Source organism: Brachionichthys hirsutus, unplaced genomic scaffold (genome assembly GCF_040956055.1).
Source record: "Brachionichthys hirsutus isolate HB-005 unplaced genomic scaffold, CSIRO-AGI_Bhir_v1 contig_919, whole genome shotgun sequence".
NCBI classification, from domain to species: Eukaryota; Metazoa; Chordata; class Actinopteri; order Lophiiformes; family Brachionichthyidae; genus Brachionichthys; species Brachionichthys hirsutus.
The window spans coordinates 140,567-157,411 of NW_027180427.1; the positions used below are offsets into that span (position 1 = coordinate 140,567).

A 16,845-nucleotide genomic window follows, 5' to 3' on the forward strand; every position below is an offset into this window, starting at 1 on the left:
ACGTCAGAGAAGGTGACCTCGTCACACCCTACGCTGTGGTTCCTTCTTAAAGCTTTCGCGTTTAGTGATTGGCTAATTTCCACAGCAAACCCCGCCCACACTCCATTTGATTGGTGATTCTGCCCTTTCAATCGTATTCCAGCGTAAAACGTTTCTAACATTTTTATACGATTGATTTGACGTATAAAATTACGCTAGAAGGTGTAATTTCACGTTTGAAGTCCCTCAACGACGGTAGAACGGTCCAGTGATCCGTCAGTCCAAGTGCCCACTGGTCCTCCGTTACGCAACGCACATGCCTGTTATATGATGCAATACTCCACTGACTTACGTGCACAGAATGAAAAAGTAAATATTTTATTTAAATTCACTTAAATCCTTATTTACAGTAAATATGCCAGAATTACAATCACAGTATTGCCTCTGAGGAAAACATTGATCATGCAGCACAAGCCTTTGGTCATTCTCCAGCAAAGTCCATCCATAGTGCTGCCACACCGTTAGAGCCACCGGTTCAGCAGTGGACAAAGTCCTGCACAAAGAACTTGATTGGACGCTTTCAAAGTGCAACTCTTACAGGCACTTGAGCCACATGGTAACCTCAGACAAAAAAAAAAGAGTTCTAAGGATGAAACGTCCCTCATCCGAGTTTGTTTTAGTGATGAAGCAATGTTTCATGTTTCAGGGAAACTGAGCACGCATAATGTGATCATCTGGGGGTCAGAATATCCCAATCGGACGAGGAAACTTCACTAAGAGAGAGCAAAGGTGAATGTGTTGTGTGGGATCATGTGCAATCAAGACATTGGTCCATTATTCTTTGCCTTGACCTTTTGACTGAATATGTGGCACCACAACTGGATGGCCTTCAGCCAACCATCATTTTCCAGCAAGATAAGATAGTACACCACCACCATCATTTTGTCAGGATTTCCACATATTTGTCTCTTCATTTGCTTTTATACGAATGTTTTGAAGTTGTAAAGCGACTTTATGGACACCCTGCATAATGAAAATCTTCAAATGAATGCACACAGCGACGGAGCTTTGGGGTGGTGTATGAGCTTTATTGGCATATTTCTGTGTTCCTTACAGTCTCTGCACTTTTAGTGGAATATAAAGGTTAGACCTAGAAATGCAACTTTCACACTGACATGTATCAGGAATCGCATTCCAAAGCACTACCGCTAAACTTCAACAAAGCTCGCTCGTTCTTTTTACGAAGCATAATAGCAGGCAAAGGTAGAGAGCGATGCTGTTTAAGGCACTGTTTTTTTTTATTGTCAAACCTCCTAATTCTAAAATAGGAATTTAACAAATAATAAAATGTATCAAACCAGACTACTCTCAGCATAACAATTCACTATCACACACATTAATACAGTCACACAAACACACACAAAGTGTATATGCACCAATTTATTGATGCATCTAAGCTACTTCAGCCGACACTGAGGCTAGTCCTGATAAGGGTGATAAGGGTGAAAGTACAGGTATAGTGTTGTTGCTGGGTCCAGCGTGTTGTTTCACCTGGAGAGTTCTGCACATCATTCAAACGTAAAGACTTTGGTTTCAGTATTCGCCATGCTATATTCAGATTAGGTCTCAACTGGGTGCTTTTGTGCTGCGCGACAGTGAAAGAAGGGCCACGACGTCCGTGCCGATGCGTTCACTAAAAAGCAGCAGAAAGACTCAACTGAGCATAACATGGGGAAAGGTTTAAGGTTGAGGCCTCAGGCCAATAACACACTGTATGTAGAGCCAAATGTAGAAGACGTCTATTCTAGCAGTAAGATTAAAAAACTCATTTCAAGCTTGTGATAAACTGAGGAAAATGAGACGGCGTAGAGAGGATTGGTCCAGGAGTGACTTGCTTTAGCAGTTCTAAATGATGACACAAATCATTGGTAGCTTCTTATCCCAGATTCTGTTAGAACCTTAAGGTGGTGAACGAACCCGCTGTGCTCGGTGTCACATGGTCAACCGTCTCTGTGCACCCCCATTCAAACGGTGGAATCTCACGGCTTTCACAAACTATGACTTCCATATTCCATTGAGAATAAATGTAAGAGTATAATGATTGTAGTAAAAAAAATATATCCCCAGGGTTAATGTAGAAGCGTCGTAATACAATCAAACACGACAATACTGAACACGAGGGATTGTCCCAGAAGCTAACAAACTACAACACAAACACTTCGTAACTTGACAGTGTAAAAAAAAAGTATAATATTAACATAGTAGAGAAACATGAAAAAAAACTGTTTAATAACGACACATGGCCGCATGGTAAATCAAGTATGGATTACAGGTGATGACGATGATCCTCTTCTTCATTGCATCCTTATTTAGGCCTCTTTTGTACTGCTCTTCATCTTCTCAACTGTTTCCTGTAGTTAAGCAATGGAGCGAGTGACACACAGAAGGAAGAATATTTAACAACATTAATAAAAGTGCGTCTTGGTCAAAGCATCTATCATTCATTGTTTTTGGAAATACACATATAATATTTATGAACGCTTTACTCATTAAAAGCCATGAAGCAAGGTCCTCGTCACTGAATCATTCAGATTGGTGCGAAGAACTAAAACCTCCAGAGTCACATTTGTTTGCAGCCTATTATGAGCTGCCTTTCTGCAGTACAGAATACCTGATGACCTTATTGGCACAGTCATGCCCTAGTTCTAACCTCGTTCATTTAACTATCAGTGAACTGACACCAATGGCCAGCCCATTTGAACCATTTTTGGACACAAGTAAATTTACCAAATTCTGCCACTTAGGATATATATATATATATATTTTAAATGTTACTGATGTGATTTAACATTACACTCCTAAAATATGTTACACTCATGATGGAGATTTGAAAGCAATAATCTGACGATGACCCACACCCAACCCACCGAACCCTACCTGAAGCTCGTGTTCGGAAGCGGCCAAACGGTTTGCCCTCACAGATATTTAAATATATTTTCTTTGCACTGTTTTCAAATAAATAGCAAAGAGATTGGAACATGATCGCATTGTGTGTCATTATTGTTTTACTGAGTGTACCAACATTTTTTTTTAAAATTGGGATTGTGAAATAAAATCTGGAGGACACTGACACTGAGGACTTTGGTTTATTTGTTCGTCTTTTGAGCCATGAAGCTGCATCGCCTAGCATTTTTTGGGTTGGCACACAGTTAACAAATCTGCTGTGAAACGTTTTATGCTGGCTGAACATTTTGCTTTCAAAAGGCTCCAAGCACAGAAACACACTAACAGTAATGAGGTTGATAAGATGAAGGATTGTCAATGCAAATCATTGGGCCTTAACTCTGTGATACTTTATGCAGCTATAATATAAAAGTAGAATCCTATAAGCAGCTTTTCTAAAATAGAAAAGCTATGATTCTGTGAGAAACATCTTGTTGAAACATATGATTTATTATTGTATTTTTTTGACATGACAGTTTTGTATCGCGTACACTGGCTTTCAGAAAGACAGACCTGGTGCTTGTTGAGCTCAGCCACACGGAGATTCCATTCCTCCTCAGTCATCTCTGCCCCCACGTCTGTTGAGTCATCCCCATCTGCTGTTTTATCTGGACCCATTGTGAAATAATCAACGATGTTCACAGGGAACTCACAGTAATGCGTGCAATCCAAAGAGCCAAGACCATTTATATAATTCCAGGTGGTTTAACTTACCGCCGCAGGTCATAGCAGTGCAGACCCAGTTACCACAGGCACAAACACAGCGGTTACACTCCACCTGGGTCTCGGCTCCGTCCTCGTACGTCTCATCCTCCAAGGCGCATTCTGCAGAAACACACGCAACAACCAGCTAACTCCAGGTCGTGGGCTGCAGAATTCATTTCCCAAGACAAAGATTTGCCAGCATGAAGAAAATGCCACATTTTCACATATTGCTTTACTCCTTTATCTGTTTGCTAGTTTAAGTTTACTAGTAAGGAGTCAGCAAGATTTAAAAATGTCTAGTTTCTAGTGTCAGAGCTCAAAATATTTCCGAAATGCTTTGAGATGTCACGAGTTTGATACACTCAAGTTTCAAAGTGCTGATTTCTATAAGCAATTATCTATTGTAAAGCCAGCTGGAGTGTGTTGTAGGATTTGCTAGTATTTGGTGTTCTGTGTTTTTTTTTCACCTATTTTCCCCTCCCCACTTGTTGTTGTTGTTTTATTTTTTATCAGTTTTGTTCCCCCCTGGTGGTCTAAGGCTGGGCGGGGCGGCCCAACCGTTCGCTCCTGCTTTCACCTTCACACACCTGCAGCCCACTCAAGCCAATGAAAGCACAGTTCAAAAGGCCAGATCGTTCATCCACTCCTCGCCAGTTCGTTGTTAATCCTTCAGTAGTAATTCTCCGTGTCCCCAAAACTCTTTAATTTTAGTATGAACTGTTATGTTATCCATCCTGCTCCAAGTCTTCCTCGGTTTTCCACCCAACTAATTAAAGCCTTGAACCTGCTTTCGGCTTCAGGGTCTGCATTGTGGGTTCGGTGATCACCTGTCTGCACGTGGGCGTGTGTGTGTTGAAGGGTGGAGGGTGTGTTCAGTGCTTTTGCATGGGTTTTTTCTCCACTTCCTGTGACCTTTATCCCAGATAAACAGAAGATCAGGTGACCGAGCCAACTGAGAATCTTTCCAACAGTTTGAAGCATATCAGGACTGTTAGTCTAAACTCAGTCCAGCGCATCTATATTCTGTATCTGCTGGCGTGCATGTTGATGCTACATTAGCATGGATATAAAAGCATCCTCTGAGACTCACTCTTCTCTGGGGGGTTGAAGCCAGGCTTCAGACAGTTGAGGAACTCATCAAAACTGAGCTTCCAGTCAGCGTCCTCATCGGAGAGTTCAATGAGCGCGTCGACACACAGGCTCCTGGGAAGCACAATACAAACACAAAATAAGTGGCGTGAAGAATGGCCTAGAACGGGTGCGTGCAGAGCTGCACGCTCCCACAGGAGGCCTCCAGTTCGGTTTGCACCGATCTGGCTCAGCGATTTACGCTGTGAACCCTAAAACAGCACCGCAGCCCATCGATATGGAGCTGGGGGAGGACTGACCTGAGCAGCTTGTTGCTCTCCTGGTCTGCGTAGGACTGCAGCTCCACAACCGACTCGTTGTGCTGGATGAATTTAAGCAGCTCTGAGGAGTCCATCTGAGAATCGCCATTGTCGTACGACTGCAGAAACATCAACAGACTTCTTCACCTTTTTGACCTCGGGCTAAATCCTGTTAATCTTAGCCATAGATAGATATCGAGAGAACTTTAATAATTAATTAATTAATAACTATATCTGCAGGATGGCACTGTGGTGCAGTGGGTAGCGCTGTTGCCTCACAGCAAGAAGGTTCCTGTTTGGATTCCTGTCTGTGTGGAGTTTGTATGTTCTCCCCGTGTCTAGTTCCCGGGTTGTGTGTGTGTGCGTGAGTGAGTCTTTGTGTCACCCATCAGAGAAGAGAAGCCCACCTTGAAGTATCTGAGCAGGATATCAGACATGTTGGATCCCTTGACAAACCAGCCATCTGGCACGACCTCAGTCTGCAGCCACTGGATCACACGGCTCCTCAGCTCATTGCGGTCAGCAGCGTAGCAAACCACTGCAAGGGTGGGGGCATCAATACGTCAACTAAAGGGCACACTCGGGCCTGCTTATCTGTTTCCCAAGTGCCCCCTGTCCTTCTGAGTGTAGATCAGTGTTGCCATGTTCATTAGAGCCCTTCATTAGAGCATAAAATAGTGACAGAACAAATAGAATAGACACATCAATATGTTTATAAATATTTCCAGCATTCCCGTGTTTGAAATGAAAAAAAATAAAAATTTCAATTTGGATTTTCTTCTCACCTCAAAAAGATCAGACTTAATAATAAATTAAATGTGTTTTCTTTTTAAATATCAACTCATTTTAAATATTCTGAACAATTAAAGACCTTTGATTATACATTCAAAAGTGTGCAGACGCATACGTGAACGGCCTCACCTGGGCTGGCGGCTGCCTGCTCAGTTTTCTTCTCTGAAAAAAACAAGATGAAAAATGAGAAAGGTGAGACAACATTCAAGGTTAAAAAATGTGGATAACTGATAAACATGAATTATTATATAAACCAATATAGAACCATTTTCTTCACGGCTCTGATCATTGTTCAGCGTGCCACAGCGTAACATTAGAAAGCCCTTTAGACGCTCCACAGATACACACATAGATTCTGGAGGTCAAGGCCAGCAGTTCGGCGAGCCTTATATAATTTACGAGCAATGCTGTGAACTCACGCACCAGGTCAACAGTTCAGTTCAGTCCAACAGTAACCATAGCAGATCAATAGCTGCAGCTCGTATCGATGCTCGTCCCTGAACTTTTCACCCTCGTCTGTTTCAAATCAAAATTGAGTGAGAATCTGAATAAAAGCTTTCAGCTGCGTGTGTGCTGCTGTCACTGGATCGCATTAGTTCAGAGAGGAAGTAGACGACGACCCTGGAGGAGGACGATTGTCACACATGGAGCGAAGCCTGAGCTAGCGCTCCAGCTGCACTGCTACATGAACATATGACAGGCCTCGTTCTCCTCAGTCTGCTGCAAACACTCTCTCCTAATCCCGTGGTGCATTTAGCTGCAAGAATTCCAGTGCCTCTGCTGCTCTCCGTGCACGTTGCTGCCTGCCCATCACTCCTCCGTATCTGGAGGTAAATCAATCTCAAGGGTTCTCAAGGGTTCTCAAGGGTTCTCCAATTATGTCGTGCAGCTGTAGAAAACATTTTAAATATGTGAGTTTCTAATGGGTCCAGTCCATCTTTGGGGGGGGTCCTGTGGTGAAGGCGCCTTGTGTTCCGCTGCTTGTACCGTGACAGTGTCCATCGTGGGCAACCTGGATCTTCAGGCCGGTCAGACAAGCGTCCCTGTGGAGCTCGCAGTGGTTCCTGTAGGTCTTACTGTTGCTGCCACACACTGACCTCTTGTGGGGTTTGCAGCTCTGTAAAGACAGGGGAGGGGGGGGACGCAAGCCAGAGAAGTGAAAAATAAGGGAAAACTTTACCTCAAGAGCTTTTTAAAGAAATATTCACACCAATTTTATAGGTCTCTGCAAAGCCAACACTCACCTCTATGCACAGACAGCTGGGCTGCCCCTTCTCATTAACGGCACACTCTCTGCCAGCCCCACAGAAAACATTGGCGCACACTTTGCTCTTGCTTTGCACCTCCTGAAAGAACAGAAACATTCTGACATGCCTCTGGTTTCCACCACAAGGCTGCGCTGTTATCCACTATTCACAGGCCCCAATGTGGTCGACACCCTCCACATTTCAAAACGCCCACTCTATGCTCGTTCTCTATGGAATCAACATCTCATTCTGCTTTCATATTAAAAGCACGCTCAATCAAACTTAAGCCACTGAAAGCCAACACAGCTTTCAGTTTCTCCTGAACTGTAGAATGAGATGTCTGCTCATTTAAAGCAGGTGTTAACAGCGTTGTTTACTACAGCTATCACTTAAATCCAGAATGCATCCTCATCCATCTCCCCTGGATTATTCTCTGTTCGCTTTTTGTGTCTTTTGTTTGCAATTTAACTCCATTCTAATGTCTCCTTTTTATTGGCTTGTTTCTGAATGGTGCTAGATAAATAACTCTGTTACTGATCTAAACAGTCTGTGTACTCTCTACTGCATTGACAGTATAAAATCCCCCCCGAGATTCATTTAAACTAGGTTGGACTAATTTATCTTATTTGCTCATCAGCAACATTTCTTTGAAGCACTTCAGAATTTTCCAAGACATCTGGTGGAAAGTCAAGAAAAGAACAGCAGATGAATGATTGGCCGAGTATTTGTCATCATTTTGTTTCTAATTTATTGTGAAATATACTTTGTTTTGCAGTCACATTTTCCACAAACTAGATATTTAATCAAAGCAAAATGAATATTACTTAAACTATCCAAGCGTAAATGTGCCCTTTTTAGCATAAGCTGTTTTTCAACACGTCGCTACCTCCGCCAAGGAGATTATGTGATCGGGTAGCAGGGTGATACAAAAACTACAAACACTTTTAAACTACAAAAACTACAAAACTACAAACACATAAACATTTCTGTTTAGATAAATGCTTCAGGATCCCCGTTCTCTGACACGCCTGCTTTTACAGCCTGCTTGTTCGCCAGGCTCGAGAAGTGGCCATGCTCCATTTACAAAAGAAGGTAACCCTTGTGTGTTTGTGTGTGTGCGTGTGCGTGTGAAGGGTGTTTCCACATCTGGAGTCTGAGCTGTGTTTTCCTTTGGGCCAATTCCCATACCCATGATATGTTTCTCCTCTAGACTCCCCTCCTCCTGCACAAGCCGCCGTTTCCTGTAGGAGGGAGACCGAGCGCCGGCCTTCCATGTATCAGGACACGTGATCTGGATTCCAAGCTGCTGCGCGTGTTAGCGAGTTCAGGTTCTGGTATGTAGCTTAGAAAACAAAGCTGGGTCATTGTGATCGAAATCTAATAAACTCAGTGATGAGCAAAAAGAAGAAGATGGAGAGAGAGAGAGCCGAGCAGTTCACTTCTATGCATGATTTAAACACTCTCATGCACACACACACATAAAGTTGAGGTCATGGAAAATGTTCAAAGCAGCCCCTTTGGCTCTGAGGATGTTGGACACTTTAGTTTGTTAGTCACAGATGGGCTGGAATCCTGCTGAAACCTGTAGAAACCTCCGGTGAGGACATGAATAATAGATGGGTCTCCTGAAATGAATCTGGGATACCAGTAGAGCGCAGTCTGTCCGTCTCTCAGAGCAGAACCAGCAAAGGATTCGTGACATTTGGCAAATTAAAAGGGAGGCACGGCACCCTGTTTTTTTCTCCAGCTGATTCAAGTGGATTGTTGCTATGGCGAGGGCATGTAGGGATTCCTGCTGTGGCAAGATCGCAGAAGTGTCAATCAGCTAAATCAAATGGAGCTAAACACATAATGAGATCACAGCAGGGCGTTTAAAGGTTTCCACACAGACAGCAGTGGTGAAAGCGAATGACACTCCAGCCTTCATTACAGCAGGCTGCCTTATGGCGCCATAAATCACGCCTGCGTTTTGCTTTCATTGTTGCCGTGAGCAGGAGCGCGTGGACACGCTCCATTATATGGCGGATGTGTCGTCAATGATGATATCTTGATGTGAGGGCTGACATTATCGAGCATGTCTCTCATTGCAAAAACCAATAAAAGGAGCCATCAAGTCCCTGCATGCATTGTGCACGAGAAGAGACAGCGCGGCGTGTGTCGTGCAGTGTCAGTCATTTCCTCCCGTGATAACTGAGGCAGGCGAAAGATAAAGGCCAACGATCTCTTTCTTCATATAAATAAATGAAATCGTGATTATCCACAGCTGATGAGGACTCACCACAGCAGCGACGCAACATCTGCATCCGACACACAGAAACCCCAGCAGGGCGTCTCTGTCATCGGTTAGTGCACAGTGCAGACGACCAATGGAGCCTATCCACCTCCAAGGGACCGCTCTGTGTTTGGTGCATACGTGTGTGTGTGTGTGTGTGTGTGTGTGAGATGCATCATTGATCTAGCAGCCCAATCAATGCTTCTCTCTTGTGGATGCCACATTAGAGCCAGCAGGAATCCCATTCCCATAATGCACAACCAGCCCCTCATTAGCACAGAAAGCATTGATTTATAGACTGTAAACACACTGGCTCCAATACACGCTTCATGACAAATAGCATAATGGATGTTACGAGAGAAAAAAGAATCAGCAATATCCATTTGATCAGCTCGATCTGTCGATTATACACACGGAGATTCATGAAAAGGAAATTCAACAACGGAGCAGTGTCCTCTCCTTTTCATACGGACTTGAGTCTTTCTGCAAAACAAAATAACTTCATGTATGACAGTAGATTTCAATGCATCCTGTCTTTACAACTGATAATAATGTACATATATGCATAAAGGGAACGATGAAACATTTTGGGTAGATTCTTTTTCTTGGTTGTGTAACTTAAGAAATACGAAACTAGTTTAGTTTTGTTTCATTTAAAGTCTTAAAGAGCTCGTTTGTCTCTGTAGAATAATAGAAGAAGAAAATTGACAACTTATGAGCGTGCATGTATGAGTAAATTCATCGAAATCGTTTAACATTTAATATCTAAACACTCTTTTCATGCCACAGCGCAGCGTCTGAGCACGGCGAGGCAACTTTACTCTCACAAATCTTTATCGCCGTTTCTCAAGCAAGACTGAACGGGAAAGAAGAGGTGAGGGGTTACATTCCTAAACTATGCCTCAGCTTGGGTCTGACAGAGTTCATCTTGAGCCAGTATTTAGGTCAGAGAGGTGCCTCTGCTCCCCCCCCCCCCCCCCTCACTCTCTCTCCAGCTCTTCCCTCCGTTCCAGCGCTCCAGCCATGGATTGTCCAACCTTCGTCGGCCTCCATGAAATGTGGGCTCACAGCCAGCAGCCAAAAACAACAGGGAGAACTCAGGCCGAGCAGCTCGTCTACTTCTGTCCGAGACCTCCCTCCCAAATCTCTCTCTCTCTAAGCAGAACACACCGGAAGAGAAAGGGAACACAGCCGAAGGGGAATGAGAGAAGCACTCGTCCACCAGACACGGCACTGACACGTTCAAGCCGTTTTCTACTTTAAGGAATTTATTTCACAGGAGATCAACAGAGCGAACCACCGGGTCTGGTTTTGACTCATTCCAGTCGAATCCGCCCTCAATACTTCTGAATCTATTCATTTATGTCTTTGTACATATCGAATCAGGGTGAGTATCATTTCCTCTGTACCTCCGCCTCCAGAGATGAGACAACAGCAAGGAAAATCTCCACTGAAGAACACATGAAATCACCATAACGACGCATTCTGAGTGTTGACTGGCGACGTCCTTGGAATAGCGAGGCCAGAGTAAGACTCATTTGAGGGTGTCATGATAACATGGGCGTTCTGCGGGTGGTCTCAGATACCGGCTGAGGGGCCAGATCTGATTTTAAACCCGCAGGAACGAAAGAGGCCCTTAATAAAGACCGGTTTGTAAAGGGCTCTCTGGTATTCTTCACTCTTCTCCTCTAAATCTGATGCAGTGTGAAAGGAATGCGCCAGTGGAGAGGACGATGATGTCACCCCCGTCTAGGGACTTAACACTCACCATCCCAGTTTCAGAAAGCTGAAAACAAGAAACAAAAGAAAGAAACGGGGACAGAAAGAACCGAAAAGAAAAGAATGGAGGAAAAGAAAGAGGAAAAAAGAGAAAGAAAGAAAGCAAGAGGCTAAAATAAAGTCACAGTCTGGGCAGAGCCACATCTGGCAGCAGTTAAAGCGTCACTTGAGAGCATAAACTGCTCTAAACACAGCACCGCCCTCCTCCCCTACCCCGGAGTATGTTGACCAAAGTGTCTCTTGTCCCCACCAGGTGACCGTGTCAGTCCCATACAGGACTGTCCTGCCTTTGTCCCGCCCAAACGCGTCTACTTCCTGCATAAAATACTGATGTTGTCATTCCTGTCAACAGACTGCACATTTTACCCTCTAATTCCTTGTCTTATCATTTTATCTCAAAAGTCTTTACTCTTTTTTTCTCCCACCTTTCTGTCCCTTCCCTGCCACCCTGCTCTGTCCTGGCCATTTTCTTCCACTGCCAGGAAAAGAGTGGGGGGTTAGAGGAAGGGAGAGGGGGGGGGGCACTCCAGGCTCAGGCCAGGAGACTGAGCAGCTCCGTTTCCCTGCCCTTCGCTTCGTCTCTGAGTTCAGTGTCAGGGCTAATGGCTGAGTCGTGTTTTTTGCCTCATTCATCCCCACAGCTCACTGAGAATCCGTGAAACATTTACCGTTGTCTATGTCCAGTCTCTGGAGACCTGTTTGCTGTTTTAATGCAGATAAATAGAGCTGCACAAAGACGGGAGATTGGAAGCAAAAGGCCTTTTTTTCCATTTAAAATGTAAAGTCAAGAGGCCACCAGTGCCACCAAAGAAATCTAGTCTGTGTAAAAAAGTTTTCCTCTTCTATTTTGTGTTTTTATTTAATTAGCTGAATAAATACCACAAGTTGTATTTGAAAGCGACAAAAATGTGCACCGGAGAACTCGTCGAATAACCCACTTGAGAGTTCACCTGTGTAAATGAGCCCATTTATCAAGGATGTCTGCTTTACGCGTAAGAATTTAAGAATTACTGCTGGAACGACGCCAGCAGTTAATCGCTCGTCCCAATTCTCCACAACAGTCTGCTTTCAGACTCAGCCAGGTCTCGAGGTGCGTTCAATACGAGCACAGGACGGAATCTGGAGGAAGCAGACACACGGCTTGTCGTCAGTGCGTCTTCCCTTTCTCCTTTTCCTGATTCAAACCCACTCGTAGCCCACTTTTAGCACGCAGGCGTAAGGTAGCGTGTGACATTATCTTCCAGACACAGACCTTTTGAGTGTCGTGCTCGGCTGTTTGCTTGTGTTTATCCGTGTGTGTGACGCCTTTGAGCGCAGAGCGCCGCTAATGATAAGACACAAGTCGAGCTTGGAAAGGCTAAATGAGGACTGCTTTTATGCCAAGCCGAGAGTGAAGAGAACGCACTGCGGGGACATGAAAAGCAACGCACACCCCTCCGTTTTCCTTTCAACACCCTCACCAAAGCTTTACCCCCCCCCCCCCCCCCCCCCCCAATCTCCTCTGCTATAATTGCATGACTGTCGCTCTGTCTCCTTTCTGTTTTACATCGCTCTGTCTCACTGCCCTCCGCTGTCCCTGTGCTGGATCCATGGCCGGATGCTGGACTCCAGTACCGTAATTGCTGAACTATTATGCGCACCTGTGAAAAAGCCGCACCCACTGAATTAAAAAATATATATATTTTGTACTAAAATAAGCCGCACATATTCGTAAGCCGCAAGTGCATTGAGACAAATGATATTTAACGGAACACGGCTCGTAACGATATCCGCAGCAGGTCTCCAAGGTGAACAGCCTCTGGCATGTTAGAATAAGGGAAGTCGGCAAATCAGATCCGTAACTTCGGGATAAGGATTGGCTCTAAGGGCTGGGTCGGTCGGGCTGGGGTGCGAAGCGGGGCTGGGCTCGAGCCGCGGCTGGGGGAGCAGTCGCCCCGTCGCCCTCCCCTCTCCGCCCGTCGGAGGCTGCGCGGCGCGCGCGCCCGCCTGGCCGGGTGTCCCCGTCCCCCTTGCCCCCGTCCCCCTCATCCTCCGTCCGCGGGAGCGTGGTGCGGCAGGGGTGGGGACGCCCGGGAGGTCGAGGGGGTGGGTTCCTTCCCCGCTACGCGGCGCGTCCGACGCCGCGTAGCGGATGGCGGACAGGCGGCGGGGACCGGGTACGGCGGTCCGGCGGCGGCGACTCTGGACGAGCGCCGGGCCCTTCTCGCAGATCTCCCCAGCTACGCGCAAGCGGGGCTTTCCCTCCGGGCGGGCGGGCGTTAATTTTGTAACGAAAATAAATAGTCTTTAACGAAACACGGCTCGTAAAGAAAGTGGGAAAATATACGTAAATTTGCCGCGTCGTTGCATAAACCGCAAGGTTCAAAATATTGGAAAAAAGTAGCGGCTTGTACACCGAGAATTACGGTAATTAGAGCAGGCCTGCAGAGGACACGGTGTCCCTTCATGCCCCCCCCACACCTGGGCAGATATTTTTAGCCCACCTTGTATGCAAGAGAACAGGCATCAACATGGCAATGTGGCAGGCTGCTTGGAAGCATGCGGCTCAGTCAGCCAGGCTACCTTTCTCTGCCCTACTATGGGGAAGTCAATACAGACCCTACTCTGCTCTGACAACGTACCCCCCCCCCCCTTCACTCCCCTGTTGTCTTCAGCTAATTCGATCAAAATTGTTTTAAATGTGAATTTGTGCTCTTAATCATTAGCAATGACACTTTTTGAAATGTTATGTCTTTCCTTGAGTAGAAAGAGGAGGAATAATTTTAAACCATGACTTGACGTAACAACACGAGATTTCAGCCAGCGATGATCAGCGGGTAGAATCATGCAATGAATGGATTTAGCATATTCATAAAGAATAAGAAATAATCAAAACGTCTGGCAGACAACGACGCCGTCTATGCAAGAGGAGGATGAGGTCAGCAGATGATGCGTTCAGTGACAGGATCTTTGTCATTCATTAGAGTAGCTCACGAGAGCGCAGGATAAAAAAAACTTCAACTCATTGAGAAATGTCATCGTCACGCCGAACCGATCAGAGAAGGGAATGTCATTCCCTTGCCTCCAGATTTCCGGCTTTAACTTCCAGTCTTCTTTTCTTTATCAGCTACAGGCCTGCCTGAGAGGAAAGAAGAGCTTGTTTGTCGTTTATTTGTTGGCCTCACTTCCTCTTGAAGGCTGCCTGTTTTAAGATCCAGCGACAGAGCAGATCGTGTCTGTGTCCTTCCACTCTGGCACCGTAGCCGGTGATACAATAACATCACATGCCATGAAGACGGAACTATAATCACTCCTCCCTGTTTATATGCTGGAGGTTGCTGCACAAGCTCCCAGGGCTGCAAACCCTTCAGACTTTATCTTGACCTGCTTTGCATTTGAATAACATTCCAACACGCCCACATCCAACCGTCCGTCCGTTAGCAAGATAACTCAAAAGGTTCCAGACGGATCGGGACGAAATCTTCAAGACATGTTGGGAATGTTACCAGGAACAGATGTTTAGATTTTGGTGATGATCCAGAAGAGATCCTGGATTATGGATCAGTTTGAAATGTTTGGTATCATTGCAGTAAATGGAACTTCAAAATGTGTTCCTCAGTATCTCGGTTGATTATTGACTGATGCTTATGGAGTTTGACACAGTCGTGTAGGGTGGGGGCCCCTATCTCACCACCGAATCTCATCCGGATCGGATCCAGAACTGAGTCAGTAAAAATATTTTATTTTAACATTGAAAACCCCATTTACTGATTACAAACACACATCAACTCCGATTCACGTTTACTTTTCATGGTTGGTGTATAAAGATACCAAGAGCAATCTAGAACGTCTGAGTTTAGTTTAATAGATGGACCATCTTGTGTATTTCTCACCTCAGAAAACATAGTCCTTCATAATAAATCAAGGGTTAGCATCCAGATTTTGTCTTTCCCTATGTATAACGATATCGACACGCCCTGTGGGCTCATCGGATCCACTCCTGTCATCGCTTTGCTCCAACTTGTTGACCTCCTTCACACAACACAGTGGAATGCAGCCAGACAGCAGCCCATGCATGACCGGGGGAATTACCTCCAGAATAGATTCTTCTAATGCCCCCCCCCCCCCATTAACATACACTGAACACACTCAGCTGTGTGTTCTATCTTCACCATACCTCACAGATCACCCTCAGCAGTCTAATAAAGGGAAGGACAACAGGGGGAGCTAAGAGAGGAGCCGGCCTTCACATTAGGATGGGAGTGATGAGACAATTGATTTATCCGTCGCTAAAGCATTTGAAAACCCATCCTCTAATTAGCGTGCAACTGTGGTGGTGGTCAACACGGGTGTAAACACAACGGCAGGTGTTAAACACAACGGCAGGTGTTAAACACAACGGCAGGTGTTAAACAGCTGTCTTCAGTCACCATCAACAGCCGCCCGTGTGTTTCTGCTTCTCAAAGCAATAGTTTGACATTTTTTTTAATTGCTTTTCTCACAGAGTTCAGAACATTAGATCCAGCCTTCCCTCTGTGATATAAGGTCAGCTAATAAGGTCAGCACATTATCTCCTCTGTGTTTATCTTTGTGCCCCCCCCCCCCCAGTACACACACAAACATCTGTTAAATGACCACCCAAACACAGTTTGCCGTTGGAGCAGCTGCCAGTCGGAGGAGCGTGTGGCAGCCTGTGTGGACGATGAGTGGACATCAAGCACAGCAGCAAGATGGGCTTTGAGATGCACACACACACACACACACACACACACACACACAAACACACACACACACACACACACACACACACACACACACACACAAACACGAGCCTTCCTTCTTTTCTTTTCACAGCTGTCTGTTGCTCTTTTGTTGCTCTGGTAAACTAAAAGCTCCACAATAAGACATTCGTGTTTCTGGTCCAGCCGGATTTATTTGTGTTTGTCTCAGCTCACACATTGAATTACTCGTTATTTCCTTTTTATTTGGTTTGTTTCGACTTTTCTATGTGCAATCATATTTCGATGAATAATTCCGTCTCTGTTTGGGGGGGTTGTCCTGGGGGCATTTATTTATTAAACTGTGAGTCTGACTGCCTCCAGAAGGAAGCGCGTAATTGCGCAGAGTGCCAACAACACGGGAACAATGGTTGCATGAGAAGAGAAATAGGTCCAGCTATAACACGCAGGATTCTGCATGTAAATGCGGGTTTTGCGACAGATGATGTTTTCCAGATGTTTCCCCCCCCTCCTGTGAACAAAGCTGTGTTGGTGTTACGCAGACGGACACCTTTGCGCGAAGATGTTGGCAGATGAAACGTTTAAAACCACCCGTTTGGATTACATTTTGACATTTAGAACCGTCTGAAGCAAACTTACCTCGGCGTTACAAACAGCGACGGCCAGCAGAAGCAGCGCGGCGACGCTCGGCGACATCTGGACGCCAGAAGAGGAAGAACAAAGTCGGGTTTAGCGATGGGGAGAGTTTCTCACCCCCATCCGGGCTGAGGAAACTTGAAAAGGGACTTTTCTGGCTCACCATTCTGGAGATGCAGGCGCTCCACTCGGGAATCCGCTGGACGCTGGTCGGGAGGCGAACCGGAGATCCGCGGATTCAAGAAATCTGAGGAGCGGAGAGGGAGAGACGCGTCGGGTCGTCGGGCTCTCCTCCTCCTCTCTCTCCGCCGTGGCCAATGAGAAGG

General features: G+C 45.5%; 1 protein-coding gene across 1 annotated transcript; it reads right to left on the reverse strand.

The window, feature by feature from the left end:
- Nucleotides 1-1,055: 1,055 nt before the first annotated feature.
- LOC137914838 (follistatin-related protein 1-like) lies at nucleotides 1,056-16,814 on the reverse strand. Its single transcript, XM_068758332.1, has 11 exons — nucleotides 16,683-16,814; nucleotides 16,523-16,579; nucleotides 7,112-7,213; nucleotides 6,855-6,984; nucleotides 5,997-6,029; nucleotides 5,483-5,613; nucleotides 5,076-5,194; nucleotides 4,778-4,890; nucleotides 3,697-3,807; nucleotides 3,496-3,590; nucleotides 1,056-2,390 (listed from the first exon to the last, which is right to left on the reverse strand). Exons 1-11 carry the CDS (start codon nucleotides 16,683-16,685, stop codon nucleotides 2,349-2,351), a joined length of 936 nt encoding a protein of 311 aa, XP_068614433.1. The 5' UTR covers nucleotides 16,686-16,814; the 3' UTR covers nucleotides 1,056-2,348.
- Nucleotides 16,815-16,845: the final 31 nt, after the last annotated feature.

Bases quoted from the DNA above. Each gene is read 5' to 3' on its own strand.
- LOC137914838 (XM_068758332.1), bottom strand. The intron at 4,891-5,075 runs GTCAGTCCTCCC...TGTGCTTCCCAG, and splicing joins GAGAGCAACAAGCTGCTCAG to GAGCCTGTGTGTCGACGCGC. The intron at 2,391-3,495 runs GTCTGTCTTTCT...GCTTAACTACAG, and splicing joins CTGAGCTCAACAAGCACCAG to GAAACAGTTGAGAAGATGAA.